At 48.2% G+C, this 21,522-nt stretch overlaps 2 protein-coding genes and 1 pseudogene across 2 annotated transcripts in view; 1 reads left to right on the top strand and 2 right to left on the bottom strand.

Moving 5' to 3' along the window:
• LOC120909821 (zinc finger protein 585A-like) overlaps positions 1-10,899 on the bottom strand; it is a 31,201-nt gene extending 20,302 nt beyond the window's left edge. The window contains exons 1-2 of the mRNA XM_040321548.1: positions 10,895-10,899; positions 7,964-9,592 (exon numbers count right to left, since the gene is read on the bottom strand). Of these exons, the coding sequence (XP_040177482.1) occupies positions 7,964-9,592; positions 10,895-10,899 (1,634 nt within the window). The remainder of the gene's footprint in view (positions 1-7,963; positions 9,593-10,894) is intronic.
• LOC120909737 overlaps positions 1-21,522 on the top strand; it is an 857,992-nt gene that overhangs the window by 244,571 nt on the left and 591,899 nt on the right. The gene's annotated exons all lie outside the window — the stretch shown is intronic.
• Positions 19,170-21,522, bottom strand: part of LOC120909820 — a 42,356-nt pseudogene continuing 40,003 nt past the window's right edge.

Raw genomic sequence — 21,522 nt, 5'->3', positions numbered from 1 at the left:
TACGTAAATTTCGCGACGCGGGAACGACGGGTATACGTAACATTGGCTGCCCCTGCTAATAGCAGGGGCAGCCTTACGCAAAAACCGCCGTACGGAAACGACGTAAATTGCGTACGCAGGGCTCGCGCAACGTTGTGAATCGGCGTTAGTATGCAATTTGCATACTATACGCTGAGCACAACGGGAACGCCACCTAGCGGTCATCGCAAGAATGCAGCCTAAGATATGCGGGCATAAGAGCCTTATGCCGCGCATATCTTAGGCTGCAGTCGGCGTAACGAGGTTCCTGAATCAGGAGCATTCGTTACGCCGGGGCAAGTAAGCAATTGCGCTGTTCGTAATCCCACGTGCCAGATCCCGCCAGGAAGCCGACGCTGTAGGCGAATCACCTCTATGTTTCCCGATCTGTACAGCTGCAGAACGGGAAATATCTCACTGCTTCTGATTACCCTGTACAGTGTTGGCTTCCTGGCGGAATCGGGATTCCGAACACGCCCGAGCCCATCTCTATTCATTATAGGGTGACCACATTTCCAAACTACCATTCAGGGACACCATCCCTTCCCAAAAATCAGCTTCTGCTGTAACGAATCACAGCACAGTGATTGGACACAAGAGACGGGATTTATGATTTCTCCAATCACAAGCAGGGGGCAGGGACTGTGCTCCTCCAGGCACTCCCGGCCAGGACAAGTACTGTCAGTGAGTAAAGCGGTGATGTGGTGGCTTTTTTTGGGGGCATCAGCTTGGCACCGGGGAGCTCTGTGTCAGTTTCATTCCGGGACACTGTATTGTCCTGGAATGAAGGTGCCCGGGACAGACCGGCAAAATGCGGGACTGTCCCGGGCAATCCGGGACACGTGGTCACCCTAATCTATTAGTACAGACTGTAGAGGTGGGAAGGTGATTGGTGGGAAAGGCGACACATCTCCATAATGAAGAGAATGTTCCGGCCCTGTAAGTGGGGGAATGTTCTGACCCTGAAGGGGTTAATCTAGGTCTCCACACTATATATGTGTGTATCATCATCTGCTGGAGATAAAAGACGTCACAGTGACTATGGAGGAAGAGGACGGACATGACGGGGTTACTGGGTGTAAATAGAAGATAAGATCTTATTACCTCCTCTGCTTCCTTCTCCAGCAATGTCACCTCTGTTCGTCGTACCTCATGGAACTTCCTGTCTTTATCTTATACCACTTCCTGTTTGCACCTGACATCACTTCCTGTCTTCCTGTCTCTATGGGAGAAGTGAAAATATCACCACCTTGTGGAGCTCAGAGGAACTGCAGCCCCGAGAAATGTCTCGTAGTGTGAACACGGCCTTGTGTGTGTGTGTATGTATTGTATATCCTTATAGATGGGTCATCTCCACTCCCACCAAGGGGGAGAGAAATATATTACTGCCTAGTCCAGCCTTTCTCAGCCAGGGTTCCTCCAAAGGTTTCTAGGGGTTCCTTGAGCAATGGACAATTTCTGTCTCTCAGTAACAATGATTTCATGATGATGTAGGAATGTCCTTCTCCGATCCCTCCCAATATTTTGAAATGGGAATGAGGGACACCTACTAGAATACGTATGTAGGCATAGGATACGCCCCCTGCCACATCCCCTTAAAGGAGAATTAACAAAAAAAGGTCAATTAAATCCACATGGGCTTTTTTTTTTTTTTTTTACCACTACTACTCCTTTATATTGGCTTACAAATGCAGCAATGTAGAAATTGGATGGAAGGTTTAGCGCTGGAAAACACTTTTTGAAAGATAAAAAGTGCATTTTATATACAACTCTATAGATCAGACCAACATGAGGGACAAATAAGAGGGACTTTGTTCCAAATCAGGGACAGTCCCTCGAAATCAGGGACAGTTGGGAGCTATGAGCCAGATTCACATATAATTACGTTGCTCCTGGGCAGCGTAACGTATGTGATTTACGTTACACCACCGCAGGTTTACAGCGTAAGTGCCTGATTCTCAGAACACTTACGGCGGTGTATCGTAAATGCGCTCGGCGCAAGCCCGCCCTATTCAAATGGGGCGGGCACAATTTAAATTAGGCGCGTTCCCGCGCCGAGCGTACTGCATGCTCCGTCGGGTAAATTACCCGACGTGCATTGCGCTAAATGACGTCATTTGCTTAGACGTTAACGTAAATGGCGTCCAGCGCCATTCACGGACGTCTTATGCAAACGACGTTGTTTTTTAAATTTCGTAGCGGGAACGACGCCCATACTTAACATGGCTTAGGACAACTAGGGCTAAGCCCTAATTTTACACGGCGCAACTTGACGGAAACGACGTACAGTTAGATCGACGGGCCCTTCGGGGATCGCCGTAAGTATTCATTTGCATATTCTACGCCGGCCGCAATGGCCTCGCCACCTAGCGGCCGGCCTAGAATTGCATCCTTAAGATCCGACAGTGTAATTCAATTACACCTGTCGGATCTTAGGGTTAGCTATGCGTAACTGATTCTATGAATCAGTCGCATAGTTAGGACGGGCGGATCACAGAGATACGACGGCGTATCAGGAGATACGCCGTCGTATCTCTTTGGTGAATCTGGCCCTATGTCCTTCTCTCACGTACTACTGAAATATGGGGTCCTTCTCCCATTTGTCACCAATATACCAGAATTTTTTTGTTTCTGGGGGGCATATTGTTCCTGCTGGGGATCTATTGTTGCTGGCTGTAATCTCTTGTTGCTGGCTGAAGGGGATCTATTTTGCTGCTTTTCTTGTAATCATTAACACATTCCATACAAATTATTTTTGTAAAATGCTACCTGTATGGCACCCTCTAGTGTGCTACTAGTGTGAGTGCAGGAAAACTTACTCTGACTCATGTTTAAAACCTGTGGGCCAGATTCACAAAAGGGATACGACGGCGTTTCTCCTGATACGCCGTCGTATCTCTGTTTCTATCTATGCGACTGATTCTTAGATAGCCATAAGATCCGACAGGTGTAATTGTTTTACACTGTCGGATCTTAAGATGCAATGCAATACCGCGGCCGCCACTGGGGGGAGTTCGTGTCGTAAACCAGCGTCGGGTATGCAAATTAGGAGTTACGGCGATTCCCGATGGTTTTTCACGTTCGCTACATCGCCGCTAGTCTAGTTTCCCGTCGCAAAGTTAGTCGTTTTTTTTGGTGCCTGAGCTTTACACAGCAATCGTATTGCTGTATAAAGTATGGCCGTCGTTCCCGTGTCGAAATTTTAAAAATAACGTCGTTTGCGTAAGCCGTCCAGGAATACGGAATTACGCTACGCGCGTCGCCGTTCGAAAAAATTACGTCACAGCGCGCAAAGCACGGCGGAAGTTCGGAAACGGAGCATGCGCGGTAGGTCAGGCGCGGGAGCGCGCCTAATTTAAATGGCACACGCCCATTTGAATTGGCCTGCCTTGCGCCGGCATAGGTTTTCATCGCAAGTGCTTGGTGAATCAGGCACTTGCGATGAAAAATTGCGGCGGTGTAACGTATCTACGATACGTTACGCCGCCGCTCTTCTATGTGAATCTGGCCCTGTGAGTCTTAATTGGGTCAGAGGGCTGGATGACTCATAGAGGCAGCTCTCTGATGCCTCCCCCTGGTTCTGGAAAGTTGGAGAACTTTATGGAAGCTGGAGGGCGGAGGCCAGGAGGGTTGTTCTGCATACTTAAAGTGGTTCTAAAGGCAGAAGGTGCACTCTATGTATTAAGATAAATAAACCTTCTGGGCCAGATTCATAAAGAATCGCGGTGGCGTAACGTATCGTCTTTACGTTACACCGCCACAAGTTTTCAGCGCAAGTGCCTGATTCACCAAGCACTTGCTTGTAAACTTACGGCGGTGTAACGTAAAGCCGTCCGGCGCAAGCCCGCCTAATTCAAATGGGGCGTGTATCATTTAAATTAGGCGCGTTCCCGCGTCGAACGTTCTGCGATGCTCCGTTTGGAAATTTCCCGCCGTTCTTTGCGCGAAATTACGGCGCCCGGACGTGTTTTTTGAACGGCGACGTGCGTAACGTACTTTCGTGTTTCCCGACGTCTTACGCAAAAAAAAAATTGAAATACGACGCGGGAATGACGGCCATACCTTAACATGGGCTGTCTATTGTTACACCACCTCAATAGCAGCCGTAACTTTGCGATGGGAAAAACCGACTAGCGACGACGTAACGAACGCGCGTACCTTCGTGGATCGCCGTAAAAGCTAATTTGCATACCCGACGCTGGAAAACGACGCAAACTCCACCCAGCGGCGGCCGAAGTATTGCATCCTAAGATCCGAAGGCGTACGCCTGTCGGATCTTAGCCAAATGCCGTCGTATCTTGTTTGTGAATCACAAATTAAGATACGACGCGGGAAATTTGAAAGTACGCCGGAGTATCAGCAGATCTCTGTGAATCTGGCCCTCTGTGTGCAGCAGTCCCCCCAATACTTACCTAAAGAGACACAGTTGGGTAGACTTGTGGAAAGTCAGTGGGGTAGACTGGTAGAGAGTCAGTTGGGTAGACTGGTGGAGAGTCATTTGGGTAGACTGGTGGAGAGTAAATTGGGTAGACTGGTGAAGAGAGTCAGTTGGGTAGACTGGTGAAGAGAGTCAGTTGGGTAGACTGGTGGAGAGTCAGCTGGGTAGACTGGCAGAGAGTCAGCTGGGTAGACTGGTGAAGAGAGTCAGTTGGGTAGACTGGTGAAGAGAGTCATTTGGGTAGACTGGTGAAGAGAGTCAGTTGGGTAGACTGGTGAAGAGAGTCAGTTGGGTAGACTGGTGGAGAGTCAGCTGGGTAGACTGGCAGAGAGTCATTTGGGTAGACTGATGAAGAGTCAGTTGGGTAAACTGGTGAAGAGAGTCAGTTGGGTAGACTGGTGGAGAGTAAATTGGGTAGACTGGTGAAGAGAGTCAGTTGGGTAGACTGGTGAAGAGTCAGTTGGGTAGACTGGTGGAGAGAGTCCGTTGGGTAGACTGGTGAAGAGAGTCAGTTGGGTAGACTGGTGGACAATTACAATCCTGCAATGCTGTTTTGTGCGATACATCTTCATGCCTTCATCCACCCATTGATAAATATACCTCTATGTATATGGAGAGATCATTTTGCTCAATTCGAAATGCTATTACCTATTATAGGCTTACCTGTAGGTAAAAGTTAACAAAATGACTATACAAGCGCTTTAACAAAATTTCTACCACAATGTCCCCATTCACGTAGCCATTCATTCTTCAGCCGCCATTTCATCCGTGGCTTTCTTCTTCCAATCAGCTGAGCTCGGGTCTGGAGGTCTCCTCCAATAGACGGGAATGAGTCAACTAGCAGCATTGAAGAGAAGGGGCAGCCCACGTTTCTTATAAATGGCTGATGGGGAAAAAGTGTATCAGAGAATCAGGAGTGTCTACATCTGAGATAGATGGAATCTGGGTCCTAACGTCCGACCAGAACAGAGGAATCCCGGGACAGTTCCACCAAATATGTAGGAGACCTCCATATCCACAACCCTTCCAGCAATGGTTAGACTGGATAAATGGCAGCAAGCTTGGAGGGGACTGGGTACCACCTGGTAAGTCATTTGTAATTTTTCTCCTACATCGTGTCTACAGAACTGGAAAGAGTCAGATGGTGTAAATGATCCATCCTAAGGCAGTATATGACATGTTTCATGAAATTGGCAAACCCAATGAATCGTTGTTCCCCTTTCTTGTCCCCTGGAGCTGGCCATTCTTGAATCGCCTTGACCTTCTGTGGATCCATAGCAACTCCGCTGGTGGAGATAATGAAACCGAGAAATTGTACAGTGGTTTTCGCAAAGTCACACTTTTCAGCCTTGAGGTACAGCTTGTGGTTCCTGAGTATGGTGAGAACTTTTTTAACATGGACCCGGTGTAGTTTAACGGAAGCAGAGAAAATGAGAATGTCATCCAGCTATACAACTAAGAAGTCACCCAGATGTTCACGGAAAATATTGTTGACCAGGTGCTGAAAGGTAGCTGGAGCATTGCAGAGTCCAAAGGGCATTACGAGGTATTCGTAATGTCCAAACCTGGATCTAAAAGCGGTCTTCCACTCATGTCCCGCTCTGATCCGGATAAGGTTGTAGGCGCCCCGAAGGTCAAGTTTGGAGAAAATTTTAGCTGACTGGTGTAGTGATATAAAAAGTATAGTCTGATTAGATAATTGATATTTAGATGTCAGTATGACGACTATAAATTGGACTTCATTGTTGATCTACCTCCTTCTGGGGGCTTCACCACGATCCTAGTCATGATCAACCGTCTCTCCAAGATGGCACACTTCCTGCCCATGGTGGGTACTCCTTCTGCTGCGGACACGGCCAGGATTTTCTTTAAAGAGATAGTCAGGCTCCATGGGGTACATAAGAGCATTGTCTCAGACAGAGGTGTACAATTTACATTCAAATTCTGGAAGGAACTTTGTAAATCCCTGGAGATCAAGATTTGCCTCTCATCTGCTTACCACCCTCAGAGCAACGGTCAGACAGAGAGGACGAATCAGACTTTGGAACAATACCTCCGTTGCTTCTGCTCGGTTTCCCAGGATGACTGGTCATCCCTGCTACCATCTGCTGAATTTGCTTACAATAATTTTGTCCATTCCACCACCAGTCAAACTCCTTTTTGGTCCAATCTTGGCTTCCACCCTTCCTTTCTCCCCAATTCCATCCCCGAGATATCCGTTCCAGCCGTACAGGATCACATAACTTCTGTCCAGTTGAATTTCCGGAAACTCCAGGAAATGATGCAGCAGGCCCAGGAGGACTACAAGAAGTTCTATAATAGAGGGAAGAAGGAGTGCCCGGCTTTCGAAGTCGGGGAGGAAGTCTGGTTGTCAGCCCCCAACCTTAGATAGCACATTCCCTCACGGAAGTTGGGTCCGAGGTTCATTGGTCCTTTTAAGATTAAGCGGAAGATCAATGCTGTAGCCTTTGAATTAGCTCTGCCTAACTCCTACAGGATTCATCCTGTTTTCCATGTTTCTCTGCTGAAACCTGTTGTTCATGATTCCTTCCCGGGGAGAGAAGAACTTTCACCCTCGGCAGTCGAGATTGAGGGAGAGATGGAGTTTGAATCCTTAGGATTGCACACTTTCTTGTATGTACAGTATATGAATCTATATAAATCTATAACACATAAATCTATAATATATAAATTGATATAAATCTACAACACATAAATCTATAATATATAAATTGATATAAATCTACAACGCATAAATCTATAATATATAAATTTATAACATATAAATCTATAATATATAAATCTACAACATATAAATCTATAACATATAACTCTGTTGTCCCATTGGGTTGCTTGGAGGGTATTTCTGTTTCTGGGCCCATTATTCTGGGTTCCCTCTACACTGATGACCTGTGAAGACTTTAATAGCGTCTCCTATGAGTAATATTTGGATACAAAGTTTGTCCTCATTGCACCGACACGCACAATCTTTTCTTCATTCGATAAAATTAAAATGATAATAAAAAATGTAACAAGACTGCAGTCATAAAATCAGGAAATAGTAAAGGTCGAAATCCAACGAGTACACCTCAAGGGTTGTGTGGGACCCCTGATGTACAGGAAGACAGGACTTCAGTGAGGAAGAAATTCCCTCACTCAGACCAGGAGAGTTCGTTCTCCTCCGTGTCCAATCTCAGGTGACTGTAAACAGAGGACTTCTGTGACTGACTATTCCCGTACTCAGGACTGGAAAGTGGCTTCACCCTCGTGTGAGACCGCTGATGTGTGACAAGTTTTGATTTATCTATAAAACATTTTCCACACTCAGGACAGGGATATGGCTTTTCCCCCGTGTGAGATATCTGATGTGTGTAAAGATGGGACTCCAGTGAAAAACATTTCCCGCACTCAGGACAGGAATACGGCTTCTTCCTTGTGTGAGATCTCTGATGTGCGTTAAGACCGGACTTCTGTGAAAAACATTTCTCGCACTCAGGACAGGAATACGGCTTCTCCCCCGTGTGAGATCTCTGATGTGTGGTAAGTTTTGATTTATCTATAAAACATTTCCCGCACTCAGGACAGGAATACGGCTTCTCCCCCGTGTGAGATCTCTGATGTGTGGTAAGTTTTGATTTATCTATAAAACATTTCCCGCACTCCGGACAGGAAAATGGCTTCTCCCCCATGTGAGATCTCTGATGTGTGGCAAGTTTTGATTTAGCTATAAAACATTTCCCGCACTCAGGACAGGAATACGGCTTCTCCCCCGTGTGAGATCTCTGATGTGTGGCAAGTTTTGATTTAGCTATAAAACATTTTCCACACTCAGGACAGGAATACGGCTTATCACCTGTGTGAGACCTCTGATGTGTGACAAGCTTTGATTTATCTTTAAAACATTTTCCACACTCAGGACAGGAATATGGCTTCTCCCCTGTGTGGGACTTCCGATGTGCGTTAAGACCAGATGTCTGTGAAAAACATTTGCCGCACTCAAGACAGGAATATGGCTTCTCCCCCGTGTGAGACCTCTGATGTGCATTAAGGCTGGACATCTGTGAAAAACATTTCCCACACTCAGGACAGGAATATGGCTTCTCCCCCATGTGAGATCTCTGATGTCTGTAAAGATGGGACTCCATTGAAAAACATTTCCCACACTCAAGACAGGAATACGGCTTCTCCCCTGTGTGATATCTCTGATGTGAGTTAAGACCGGACTTCTGTGAAAAACATTTCCCGCACTCAGGACAAGAATATGGCTTCTCCCCCGTGTGAGATCTCTGATGTTTGTAAAGACTGGACTTATCTGCAAAACATTTCCCACACTCAGGACAGGAATACGGCTTTTCACATCTGTGAGATCTCTGATGTCTGGAAAGATGGGACTTCCGTGAAAAACATTTCCCACACTCAGGACAGGAATACGGCTTCTCCCCTGTGTGAGATCTCTGATGTGCATTAAGAATGCATTTCTGTGAAAAACATTTCCCGCACTCAGGACAGGAATACGGCTTCTCCCCCGTGTGAGATATCTGATGTTTGCAAAGACTGGACTTCAGTGAAAAGCATTTCCCGCACTCAGGACAGGAATATGGCTTCTCCCCCGTGTGAGTTATCTGATGTTTGTAAAGAGTGCTCTTTTCTGAAAAACATTTTCCGCACTCAGTACAGAAATATGGCTTCTCACCTGTGTGAGATCGCTGATGTTTGTAAAGAGTGCTCTTATCTGAAAAACATTTCCCGCACTCAGTACAGCAATATGGCTTCTCACCGGTGTGAGACCTCTGATGTTGGGTGAGATTCCATTTCCTTGAAAAACATTTCCCGCACTCAAAACAGAAATATGTTTTTTCCCCCATGTGAGACCTTTGATGTGTGACAAGTTTTGATTTTTTTAAAAAACATTTTCCGCACTCAGAACAGGAATACGGCTTCTCACCATTGTGTAATCTCTGATGTTGGGTCTTCTTTGAAAAACATTTCCTGTACTCAGGGCAGGAATGCAGCTTCTCTCCTGTGTGAGATGTTTTATGCTCATTAAGATCGTATTTAAAACGGAAACACTTCCCGCACTCAGTACAGGGAAAGCTCTTATCTGTTGGAAGGACAGCACCGTCCCGCACAGTCTGAGGTTCCTCAGGATAAGAGGAATACGATGGTCCGGCACCGTCCCGCACAGTCTGAGGTTCCTCAGGATAAGAGGAATACGATGGTCCTGCACCGTCCCTCACAGTCTGAGGTTCCTCGGGAAAAGAGGAATATGATGGTCCGGCACCGTCCCGCACAGTCTGAGGTTCCTCAGGATAAGAGGAATACGATGGTCCTGCACCGTCCCTCACAGTCTGAGGTTCCTCGGGATAAGAGGAATACGATGGTCCGGCACCGTCCCGCACAGTCTGAGGTTCCTCAGGATAAGAGGAATACGATGGTCCTGCACAGTCCCGCACAGTCTGAGGTTCCTCAGGATAAGAGGAATACGATGGTCCGGCACCGTCCCGCACAGTCTGAGGTTCCTCAGGATAAGAGGAATACGATGGTCCGGCACCGTCCCGCACAGTCTGAGGTTCCTCAGGATAAGAGGAATACGATGGTCCGGCACCGTCCCGCACAGTCTGAGGTTCCTCAGGATAAGAGGAATACGATGGTCCATCTACACTGTGTGGTGCCGGATGGACATTTGAGGTAGTCGGGTTTTCTCCTGGACTATACTGTGTGATGTCCTCATCTTCTACTTTACAGTCTGGAGACAAAGTGAGACAATCCTCTGAGGTTTTCCTCATCTCCCGTCCATCTACTAAAATAGAAATACAAAGATTATTACTAGACATCAGCTGATTGGTTCCCCTAAACCAGGACTAGCGGGAAATTCGAGCACCTTGCCCCCATGTTGATGGGAACAAGGGCCTCATCCCCACAACCCTGGCCTGGTGGTAAGGGGCTCTTGGGACAGGAGACAGTTTTTCACAATTCCTTTATTGACGTCCAGTCATCTTCAATCACGGCACTGATGGACCAAAAAAAAAAAAAAAGCTCCGCCTTAATGGGAGGGGTCCCGTGGACTGCTGTCTCTTGGCTGTGACAGCTGTTAATTAGGCAAGGGTGGGGCCACCCGGTGATGTAACCGGGTGACTCCACCTCCTTCTGACATCATGTGATGTCAGAAGGGGGCAAACGTTGCGGAACACTTTTTTTTCTAAAATACACGAAATAAAGGAATTGTCTAAAACTGTCTTCTGTCATTTTTACTTTTTTTGGTGAATGGGTAGGGGTACAATGTAACCGATATTCATTCACATGGGGGGGGGGTGGGATTTGGGCACCTCCCCTTGTTAAACGGGACTTACAGATTCTGATAAGCCCCCCACACACAGGGCAAGGACTGTGGGGATGAGGCCCTTGTCCCCATCAACATGGGGACCCCAAAGCACCCACCCCATGTTGAAGGCATGTAACCTGGTACGTTTCAGGAGGTGGGGGGGGGGGGGGCGCTCGCTCGAAAAAAATTTGAATGGTGTTATAACCCTCCCTTAGGGCCCTTTCACACATTTATCATCCGCTTGCTCAGCGGGGATCGCTCCGTTGATCCCCGCTGAGCTGGCAGATGACAGGGCGGTCCAGGCACACTGTGTCGGGACCGCCCTGTCAGATCTTCGCTCTCCTCTATGGGGGACCACCTCTCCAAGCAAGAAGGAGGCATGTGTTGAGGCTTGTCTCCTGGAGCCTAGGCCTGAGAAGCCTGGGCCTACACTCGCCTATGCGGATCGCCCACCCTGTGAGGGGGATTCCTGACGGAGTGACCGGACCGTGTCCAAGAGCAGCTGGTGACCCGTTCAATCAGCAGTGTGTGACGGCCGCGTGGAAGACCGAAAACTGTCGGTGACGGGAAGGACCGAGTATCAGAGTTTTTGCTGGCGGAGCAGTCCAGAAGGCCCAGGCCTGGTCGGGTGAGACGGGCACCTGCCCAAAAATCTTTGGATTACAAATTACTCATTGCGCGCCAACCCATGCTAGCGAAGACACCCACGAACTGTTGAGAACGATCGTATTGAGGCTTGGTGTGATCAACCAAACCTTCCTAGTGAGACATATGTTCTAAAGATTGCCTGTTAGGAAGAGTCAGTTGCTGATATGCAGGGAGTGCAGAATTATTAGGCAAATGAGTATTTTGACCACATCATCCTCTTTATGCACATTGTCTTACTCCAAGCTGTATAGGCTCGAAAGCCTACTACCAATTAAGCATATTAGGTGATGTGCATCTCTGTAATGAGAAGGTGTGTGGTCTAATGACATCAACACCCTATATCAGGTGTGCATAATTATTAGGCAACTTCCTTTCCTTTGGCAAAATGGGTCAAAAGAAGGACTTGACAGGCTCAGAAAAGTCAAAAATAGTGAGATATCTTGCAGAGGGATGCAGCACTCTTAAAATTGCAAAGCTTCTGAAGCGTGATCATCGAACAATCAAGCTTTTCATTCAAAATAGTCAACAGGGTCGCAAGAAGCGTGTGGAAAAACCAAGGCGCAAAATAACTGCCCATGAACTGAGAAAAGTCAAGCGTGCAGCTGCCAAGATGCCACTTGCCACCAGTTTGGCCATATTTCAGAGCTGCAACATCACTGGAGTGCCCAAAAGCACAAGGTGTGCAATACTCAGAGACATGGCCAAGGTAAGAAAGGCTGAAAGACGACCACCACTGAACAAGACACACAAGCTGAAACGTCAAGACTGGGCCAAGAAATATCTCAAGACTGATTTTTCTAAGGTTTTATGGACTGCTGAAATGAGAGTGAGTCTTGATGGGCCAGATGGATGGGCCCGTGGCTGGATTGGTAAAGGGCAGAGAGCTCCAGTCCGACTCAGACGCCAGCAAGGTGGAGGTGGAGTACTGGTTTGGGCTGGTATCATCAAAGATGAGCTTGTGGGGCCTTTTCGGGTTGAGGATGGAGTCAAGCTCAACTCTCAGTCCTACTGCCAGTTTCTGGAAGACACCTTCTTCAAGCAGTGGTACAGGAAGAAGTCTGCATCCTTCAAGAAAAACATGATTTTCATGCAGGACAATGCTCCATCACACGCGTCCAAGTACTCCACAGCGTGGCTGGCAAGAAAGGGTATAAAAGAAGAAAAACTAATGACATGGCCTCCTTGTTCACCTGATCTGAACCCCATTGAGAACCTGTGGTCCATCATCAAATGTGAGATTTACAAGGAGGGAAAACAGTACACCTCTCTGAACAGTGTCTGGGAGGCTGTGGTTGCTGCTGCACATTGCAATGTTGATGGTGAACAGATCAAAACACTGACAGAATCCATGGATGGCAGGCTTCTGAGTGTCCATGCAAAGAAAGGTGGCTATATTGGTCACTGATTTGTTTTTGTTTTGTTTTTAAATGTCAGAAATGTGTATTTGTGAATGTTGAGATGTTATATTGGTTTCACTGTTAAAAATAAATAATTGAAATGGGTATATATTTTTTTTTTGTTAAGTTGCCTAATAATTATGCACAGTAATAGTAGTCACCTGCACACACAGATATCCCCCTAAAATAGCTAAAACTAAAAACAAACTAAAAACTACTTCCAAAAATATTCAGCTTTGATATTAATGAGTTTTTGGGGTTCATTGAGAACATGGTTGTTGTTCAATAATAAAATTAATCCTCAAAAATACAACTTGCCTAATAATTCTGCACTCCCTGTACATATATACGTGTAGGGGGCAGCTGTTTTTCTCTGCTGGCCCTGCTTTGAATTTATAGGGTAGTCAGAGGATTAGTTGTCTCTGACTGATTTGTTTTCAAATTTGGGCCTCTGTTCCAGCCATGGCTGTACTGCAGGTGACCACTATTGTTGTCTGGGATGTCAGTTCAGCAGTCAGATCAAGGTTTGTTGGGTAATTTTTCTCAGCGGCCAATCAGTGGAGGTTGATCGCCTCGCTGTGCATGCTGGGGGAGAGTACTTAAGGGACAGACATCATTAGTTCGGGGGTTGTCATCGTCCGCCCTGGGTAGTCGTCCCACCACCCCTGTGTGTGGCCCTCCTGGGCGGGAGTGCGTGTCCAGAGTTCCTGGCTCCGTGACCACGTATAGAGTCGTTATTTGCCGGGTAGGCCCAGTAGTCAGACTGGGTCTACATTAACAAAGTGGTCCTGCGCTGTCTGTCTTAGAGGGAGGCAGTCACCAAATAAAGTACCTGTTCTGGAGAGCACCGAGCACGAGGCTGGTACACTCAGGGGAGGCCTGAACTTCATTGAAGGACGCACCATTACTGAAAGGCTGAGCAGTGGTCGCCCGTTCAGTTTCCTGAATTCACAAGTAATTACTCCAAGAAGAGATCGGGGTGCTTAATCCTAAAGTGAGAGGATTCTGGACCGAACGTATCTCCACCTTTGGGAAGGTCAGTGGCAGAGACTGTACCAAGGTCCCGTGTGACGAGAGAGGGCCTATCCAGGGGCACAATACCCACTCTGGCTGCTAGGACTAGAGAGAGGGCCTGTCCGGGGGCACAATACCCACTCTGGCTGCTAGGACTAGAGAGAGGGCCTATCCAGGGGCACAATACCCACTCTGGCTGCTAGGACTAGAGAGAGGCCTACCCAGGGGCACAATACCCACTCTGGCTGCTAGGACTAGAGAGAGGCCTATCCAGGGGCACAGTACCCACTCTGGCTGCTAGGACTAGAGAGAGGGCCTATCCAGGGGCACAATACCCACTCTGGCTGCTAGGACTAGAGAGAGGCCTACCCAGGGGCACAATACCCACTCTGGCTGCTAGGACTAGAGAGAGGCCTATCCAGGGGCACAGTACCCACTCTGGCTGCTAGGACTAGAGAGAGGGCCTATCCAGGGGCACAATACCCACTCTGGCTGCTAGGACTAGAGAGAGGCCTATCCAGGGGCAAAATACCCACTCTGGCTGCTAGGACTAGTGAGAGAGGCCTGTCCGGGGGCACAATACCCACTCTGGCTGCTAGGACTAGAGAGAGGGCCTATCCAGGGGCACAATACCCACTCTGTCTGCTAGGACTAGAGAGAGGCCTACCCAAGGGCACAATACCCACTCTGGCTGCTAGGACTAGTGAGAGAGGCCTGTCCGGGGGCACAATACCCACTCTGGCTGCTAGGACTAGAGAGAGGCCTATCCAGGGGCACAATACCCACTCTGGCTGCTAGGACTAGAGAGAGACCTATCCAGGGGCACAATACCCACTCTGGCTGCTAGGACTAGAGAGAGGCCTATCCAGGGGCACAATACCCACTCTGGCTGCTAGGACTAGTGAGAGAGGCCTATCCGGGGGCACAATACCCACGCTGGCTGCTAGGACTAGAGAGAGGCCTATCCAGGGGCACAATACCAACTCTGGCTGCTAGGACTAGCGAGAGGCCTATCCGGGGGCACAATACCCACTCTGGCTGCTAGGACTAGTGAGAGAGGCCTGTCCAGGGGCACAATACCCACTCTGGCTGCTAGGACTAGTGAGAGAGGCCTATCCGGGGGCACAATACCCACGCTGGCTGCTAGGACTAGAGAGAGGCCTATCCAGGGGCACAATACCCACTCTGGCTGCTAGGACTAGTGAGAGAGGCCTGTCCAGGGGCACAATACCCACTCTGACTAGAATGGCGATGAAGATTTTATGGCTGGAATCAGGAGTGCTTCTGATTAAGTTTTACACCTGAACCCGCTACCTATACCCTCTTTCATCTCTTCAATCTACTGTTCGTTCTTTTATTAAAGCAAAGAAAAAGGAACGCAAAGTGTGGACATTGACTCTTTTTCAGCTCTCATCAAGTACCCTAGACGGCGGAAATATAGAGGTAACATGCCGCCCAAATCAAACCAGCAGCTCCTTCGGGGGTAGTGCTACATACATATACTCTTTTATCTAAAGTATTTGGTTGTATTAAGTTGCACAGTGTTGCGGTTAGTAAGAGCTGGGTGAGGCCTGGTGAAGAGGTGCTTCAGTATTAGACATACCTTACTGAAGGAATCCTTTTGCTGTGTGCTTACACAGGTCTGTCTTAAGTGCTATAATCAAATCTGTATTTATTTATTATAACCATTGACTCTTAGGCCTTGTACTCACGGCAGGACATGTCCGATGAAAACGGTCTGCAGACCGTTTCCATCGGACATGTCTGGCCGGGGACTGCCCGGGGACTTCTGTTCGATGGCTATACACACCATCGAACAGAAGTCCGCGCGTAAACAATACGCGGGGCGTGTCCGCGGTGTCGACGCGTCGATGACGCGGCGGCGTGGGCGGCCTGCCTTTAAAATGCTTCCACGCATGCGTCAAAGTCATTCGACGCATGCGAGGGATGGCGGGCGGCAGGACATGTACGGTAGGTCTGTACAGACGACCGTACATGTCCGGGCAGACAGGTTTCCAGCGGACTGTTTTAAAGCAAGTCCGGGAAACAGTTGTCTGCTCAGAAACGGTCTGACAGACAATTGTTTGCTGGAATCCTGTCCGCGCGGCTGTACACACGACGGAACATGTCTGCTGAAACTGGTCTGCGGACCAGTTTCAGCAGACATGTTTGGTCGTGAGTACGGGGCCTTACAGGGCCCTGTAAGCAGTCCATTAACTGTTTTACTTTGTTCTTTTACTTCAATTGCTTACCAAGTAAAGTTTCATTGGTTAAGTTTAAACCTGTGTGCCGTCTATCGATTATCCTGTGGGACCAGTACAACACAAGGGAACAGTTTATTTACAAATTTTACTGTGGTGTGATAGAATTGCGTTTCCCTAACAGCCAGTGGGATCCACAACCCTTACCAATACCAGTTGTGCCAAGGGGGGGTTCGAGACAGTTTAAGGGGGTGATAGCCAGATTACAGATACCAAAACAAACCAGCAGCTCCTTTGGGGGTAGTGCTACATAGTGATGGTGTCAGGAGTATGTAGTGTATTTAGTGTTAATGACCCACCTGTGCTGATCTCTGTAGGAGTGTCCTCCTCTATAAATGTCCCCGTTATTCCATCCTCCTCAATAGACTGCTGATCATCCCTCACATACGTCTCTTCTTCTTCTGATTTCACCTCAAATTCTATATCGATTGGATCTCCACTCTAAACCAAGAGAATGAGAGAGAATATCATCTGTAAGATATAAACTTACATACAAAATCCACACATCATCTCCACCAGTCCATGTTCTAGATGCTCCGCCCCACCGACCTTGTAATGGTGGGGGATGGTGTAACCTTCCTGTGTGGAATCCCGGGAATACAGAGGACGGGGACATCTCTCTGGGGGGTTCCTGGTATTAGGTGGCTCCATCATATCCTTGTGTCCTTCTGATAACTCCTCCATCACTCCATACTCCTCATCCTCCTCTTTATACTCTTCTTTAATATCAATATTATCATCCCCAAGGTTTCCACTCTGAATATAGAATAAAAATGACATCAATGGTAACAATGCAGATAATGTACAGATCCTAATGATACTATCAGTGATTGTTCCTCATCTACCTGATCCCGGGAATACAGAGGACCTGGTAAGTTCCTGGTATTTGGTGAATCCATTGTGCAATCCAAGTTTCCTTCTGAAAACTCCTCCATCACTCCATACTCCTCATCCTCCTCTTTATACTCTTCTTTGACATCAATATTATCATCCCCGAGGTTTCCACTCTGAATATATAATAAAACATTCATTATAATAAACATGTTTGTGTATAAATCATAACTACCAATAATTGTTCCTCATCTACCTGATGATGGTGGGGGATGGTGTGTTCTTCCTTCATCACCCCATCCTCATCATCCTCCTCTTTTATCTCTTCTTTAACCTCAACTTTAGGATCTCTCAGGTTTCCACTCTGAATATAGAATAAAAATGACATCAATGGTAACAATGCAGATAATGTACAGATCCTAATGATACTATCAGTGATTGTTCCTCATCTACCTGATGATGGTGGGGGATGGTGTGACCTTCCTGTGTGGAATCCCGGGAATACAGAGGACGGGGACATCTCTCTGGTGGGTTCCCATTACTGGATCCATCTGTAGGAAACACACACACTGACTGAATACATTGTTTCTATGTGTTTATCAGATGATGGGGGATCTAGGTGGAGCCTCCGTACTGCTCTCTCCTTTACAATAAAGTCTCCTCTTACCCGGTGATGTGAGGGGCGGCTGATTGTCCATCATGACGTCCTTGTAGAGATCCTTGTGTCCTTCTAAATACTCCCACTCCTCCATGGAGAAATAGACAGTGACATCCTGACACCTTATAGGAACCTGACACACACAATGATACAGTCACCATCCAAACACACCCCTTGTCTGTTACTGGATAATGTCCCAGAATCCTCCTCACCTCTCCTGTCAGAAGCTCGATGATCTCTCTGGTGACTTCAAGAATCTTCTTTATATTTCTTTATCCTATGAGGGAGGGAGGTGGAGGCGATGTGATGGTCATATGATCTCCAGACTTCACAGGGGGAAAACTCTAGATTTGAACACAAAGAGTAAAATCAAATGATATTCTCAGAATCCTCCTCACCAGTCACGTCTCCATTTTTATTAAAGCACCACCGAGATATAATTTATCCACACCGGACCCCTCCCCCCCACACTATGTAGGTTAAAAGCTTGTGGCAAGGAATTCTGGTGTTATTACACACAACACTGGAACAACACTCTTGCTTTGCTTGTGAGGATGCAAAAGGTCCGTCCACATTCCAAGACCAATGGAAAAAAAGAATGGAGGAACATTGGGAGAAGGAACTAAGAGGTCAGTGTGAGGTCATAGGATTCTATGACTTTGATTGGAGGGATATTGGGGGGAGGAGCTGTGGGGGGAGGCAATCTGTGAGGTTTCTGTGTGTAGCACCCTCTAGTGTGTGCTAAAAGTTAGTGTAGGCAAAATATATTTTGGATTATGGTTAGGCCTTAGTTGTGGAATCTGGGTCAGGGTTCATTAAAGTTCAGGGCTGGGTGTCTCATCGTGGCCGCTGACTCCTCCCCCTGGTCTAGAAGGTTGGACAATCATCTAGAACTAGAGGGTGGGATTCAGGAGGAGTTGCCATGCATGCTTATGAGGCCTCAGCCAATCCCCAGTCATGGACTGGCAGACAATACCTCATAGATAGACATGGGCCATGCCAGTAGGGGCAGTCGGGTGGAAGATGGAGATGCAGTGTTGAGGAGGCTGTCAGTAGCCCTCAGGGGTCCCCCCCTAGTGTGGGGGGTGCCCTGCCTTGGGCCAGGGCTTGGGTGCTGCAAGAATCCTGCTAGAACACAGAGGAGGAAGTCAGTCCCGTGGGCTGGTGAACAGTCAGTCTGGTGGTCTGGTGAACAGTCAGTACGGTGGGCTGGTGAACAGTCAGTCCGGTGGGCTGGTGAACAGTCAGTACGGTGGGCTGGTGAACAGTCAGTACAGTGGGCTGGTAAACAGTCAGTACGGTGGGCTGGTGAACAGTCAGTACGGTGGGCTGGTGAACAGTCAGTATGGTGGGCTGGTGAACAGTCAGTATGGTGGGCTGGTGAACAGTCAGTACGGTGGGCTGGTGAACAGTCAGTATGGTGGGCTGGTGAACAGTCAGTACGGTGGGCTGGTGAACAGTCAGTCCGGTGGGCTTGTGTAGAGAAGCAGATAAGAGGGCTGGTGAAGAGTCAGTCTGGTGGGCTGGTGAACAGTCAGCCGGGTGGGCTGGTAAAGAGTCAGTCAGGTGGGCTGGTGAACAGTCAGTCCGGTGGGCTTGTGTAGAGAAGCAGATAAGAGGGCTGGTGAAGAGTCAGTCTGGTGGGCTGGTGAACAGTCAGTCGGGTGGGTTGGTAAAGAGTCAGTCGGGTGGGTTGGTAAAGAGTCAGTGGAGTGGGCTGGTAAAGAGTCAGTCGGGTGGGCTGGTGAAGAGTCAGTCGGGTGGGCTGGTAAAGAGTCAGTCGGGTGGGCTGGTAAAGAGTCAGTCGGGTGGGCTGGTAAAGAGTCAGTCGGGTGGGCTGGTAAAGAGTCAGTCGGGTGGGCTGGTAAAGAGTCAGTCGGGTGGGCAGGTAAAGAGTCAGTCGGGTGGGCTGGTAAAGAGACAGTCGGGTGGGCTGGTAAAGAGTCAGTCGGGTGGGCTGGTGTGGAGATGCAGCCAGGAGGGATGGTGAAGAGTCAGTCAAACGGGTTGGTGTAAGCTGGGTGGGCTGGTGGACAGGCAGCCTAGAGGGCTGGTACAAAAGGACAGCTGCAGCCTGGTGGGTTGGCAGTGCTTGAAGACGTGGTGCTGGGATCAGTGGCCACAGAGCAGAAGTTACACGTAAAGGGGCTAGGAGTTCCTTCCTGTAATTGTCTATTCCTAAGGCTCCATTCACATCTAGGCGGACGAAATCGTGGCGTTTTGTCCCGCGAATTGCGGCGGCAAATAGCGGCGTTTTGCGGCGACAAAATGCCGCGATTGTCCGCCTAGATGTGCCCCTCTATGGAGATGGTTCCCGAACGCCGAAAGCCGCCTGAAAAAAAGGTCCGGGACCTTTTTTCAGGCGGCAGGCGACAGGCGTCCGGCGTGGAGATGTGAACCATCTCCATAGAGGGCAATGTGTTTCCAGCCCTCTGGCGGCAGCCGCGTCACACTACAGGCGACAAAACGCCTAGGTGTGAATGGGGACTAATTCGACTCGGAGCCTATCAGATAATTTTTTGGGTGGTTCAGCTGGAGCAAGCAAGTGTTGGTGTTGAAGGAAAGAGGAGAAGAGACTGTAGATAGATGAATATAGGAAAATGTTGCTGAAGTCATTTGGGCATCCCATAACCTCCCACCCCATCCAAGTTATTAACTCCTCTAATAAACAACAAAAACAAAGTCGGGGACTAATCTCTGACTCTGGGGTGGTTGTGAAGAATCGGTGTGTCTGGCTGTGCAGGGGTGGGGGATCCAAGTTCATCTGCAATTCCTATGGGGGGGGGGGGGAGTGCTACATGTACACAGAATCATTTCTCCCAGGTGCGCCTTTCAAGGACACGTCATATTCCTGTGATCTCCGTGTACTCCGGAGACTTTACTGATCACATTTTAGAATGCATATCTGAGACTCAGATCTCTATGGGAAAATCTATTTTTTCGGACATTTACTACAAATGACATTTTGCCAGATTCTCGTACTTTCTGCGGCGGTGTAGCGTAAGCCATTTACACTACGCCGCCGCAACTTACTGGAGCAAGTGCCGTATTCCTCAAGCACCTGCTCCGTAGTTTGCGGCGGCATAGTGTAAATGGCCCGGCGTATCCCCGCATAATTCAAAGGGAGCGGCTTGTATTTAAATTAAGCGCGCCCCCGCGTCGATTGAACTGCGCATGCGCCGGGCTGAAAAATAGCCCAGTGCGCATGCTCCAGCTCACGACGGAAAACGTCAATGACGCCGACGTGTGCGTCATTGACGTAAAGTCGTATTCAAGAACGACTTAGGAAAACGACGGAAAAAGACGGCGCGGACCCGACGCCATACTTAACGTGGCATACGGCGGACTGGCGTAAGGTTACCCCTCATATAGCAGGGGTAACCTTGCGCTTACGGAAACGACGAGTACGTGTCGCGAATTCGTTCGGGAATCAGCGTATCAGGCTCATTTGCATAGTCAAATGAGACCTGAACGTAAAGGCCACCTAGCGGCTGGCGTTGCATTACATCTAAGATCCGACGGTGTAAGTGACTTACACCTGTCGGATCTTGGCCGTATCTATGCGAAAATGATTCTAAGAATCAGACGCATAGATACCTGGGCTCAGAAACAGAGATACGACGGAGTTTCCTGAGATACACCGTCGTAACTCTTCTGAGAATCTGGCCCATTTTGCCCTCCTTCTTCCTATTTGAATCTTATAAAATAAAGACAAACATATTCCAATCTCCCCTAAATAAGCCCCCACCCCCACTACTGATAAAAGTGGTATAATCCAATAGTATAGACTGATGAGGTGAGAAGGTGATTGGCGGGAAAGGTGACACATCTCCAATATGAAGAGAATGTTCCGGCCCTGTAAGTGGGGTAATGTTCTGACCCTGAAGGGGTTAATCTAGGTTTCCACACTATATATATGTGTGTATCATCATCTG

This window comes from Rana temporaria, chromosome 8 (assembly GCF_905171775.1).
Source record: "Rana temporaria chromosome 8, aRanTem1.1, whole genome shotgun sequence".
In the NCBI taxonomy this organism is placed as follows: Eukaryota; Metazoa; Chordata; class Amphibia; order Anura; family Ranidae; genus Rana; species Rana temporaria.
The sequence above is the reverse complement of the archived record's forward strand: the minus strand, read 5'-3'. Positions and strand labels throughout refer to the sequence as shown.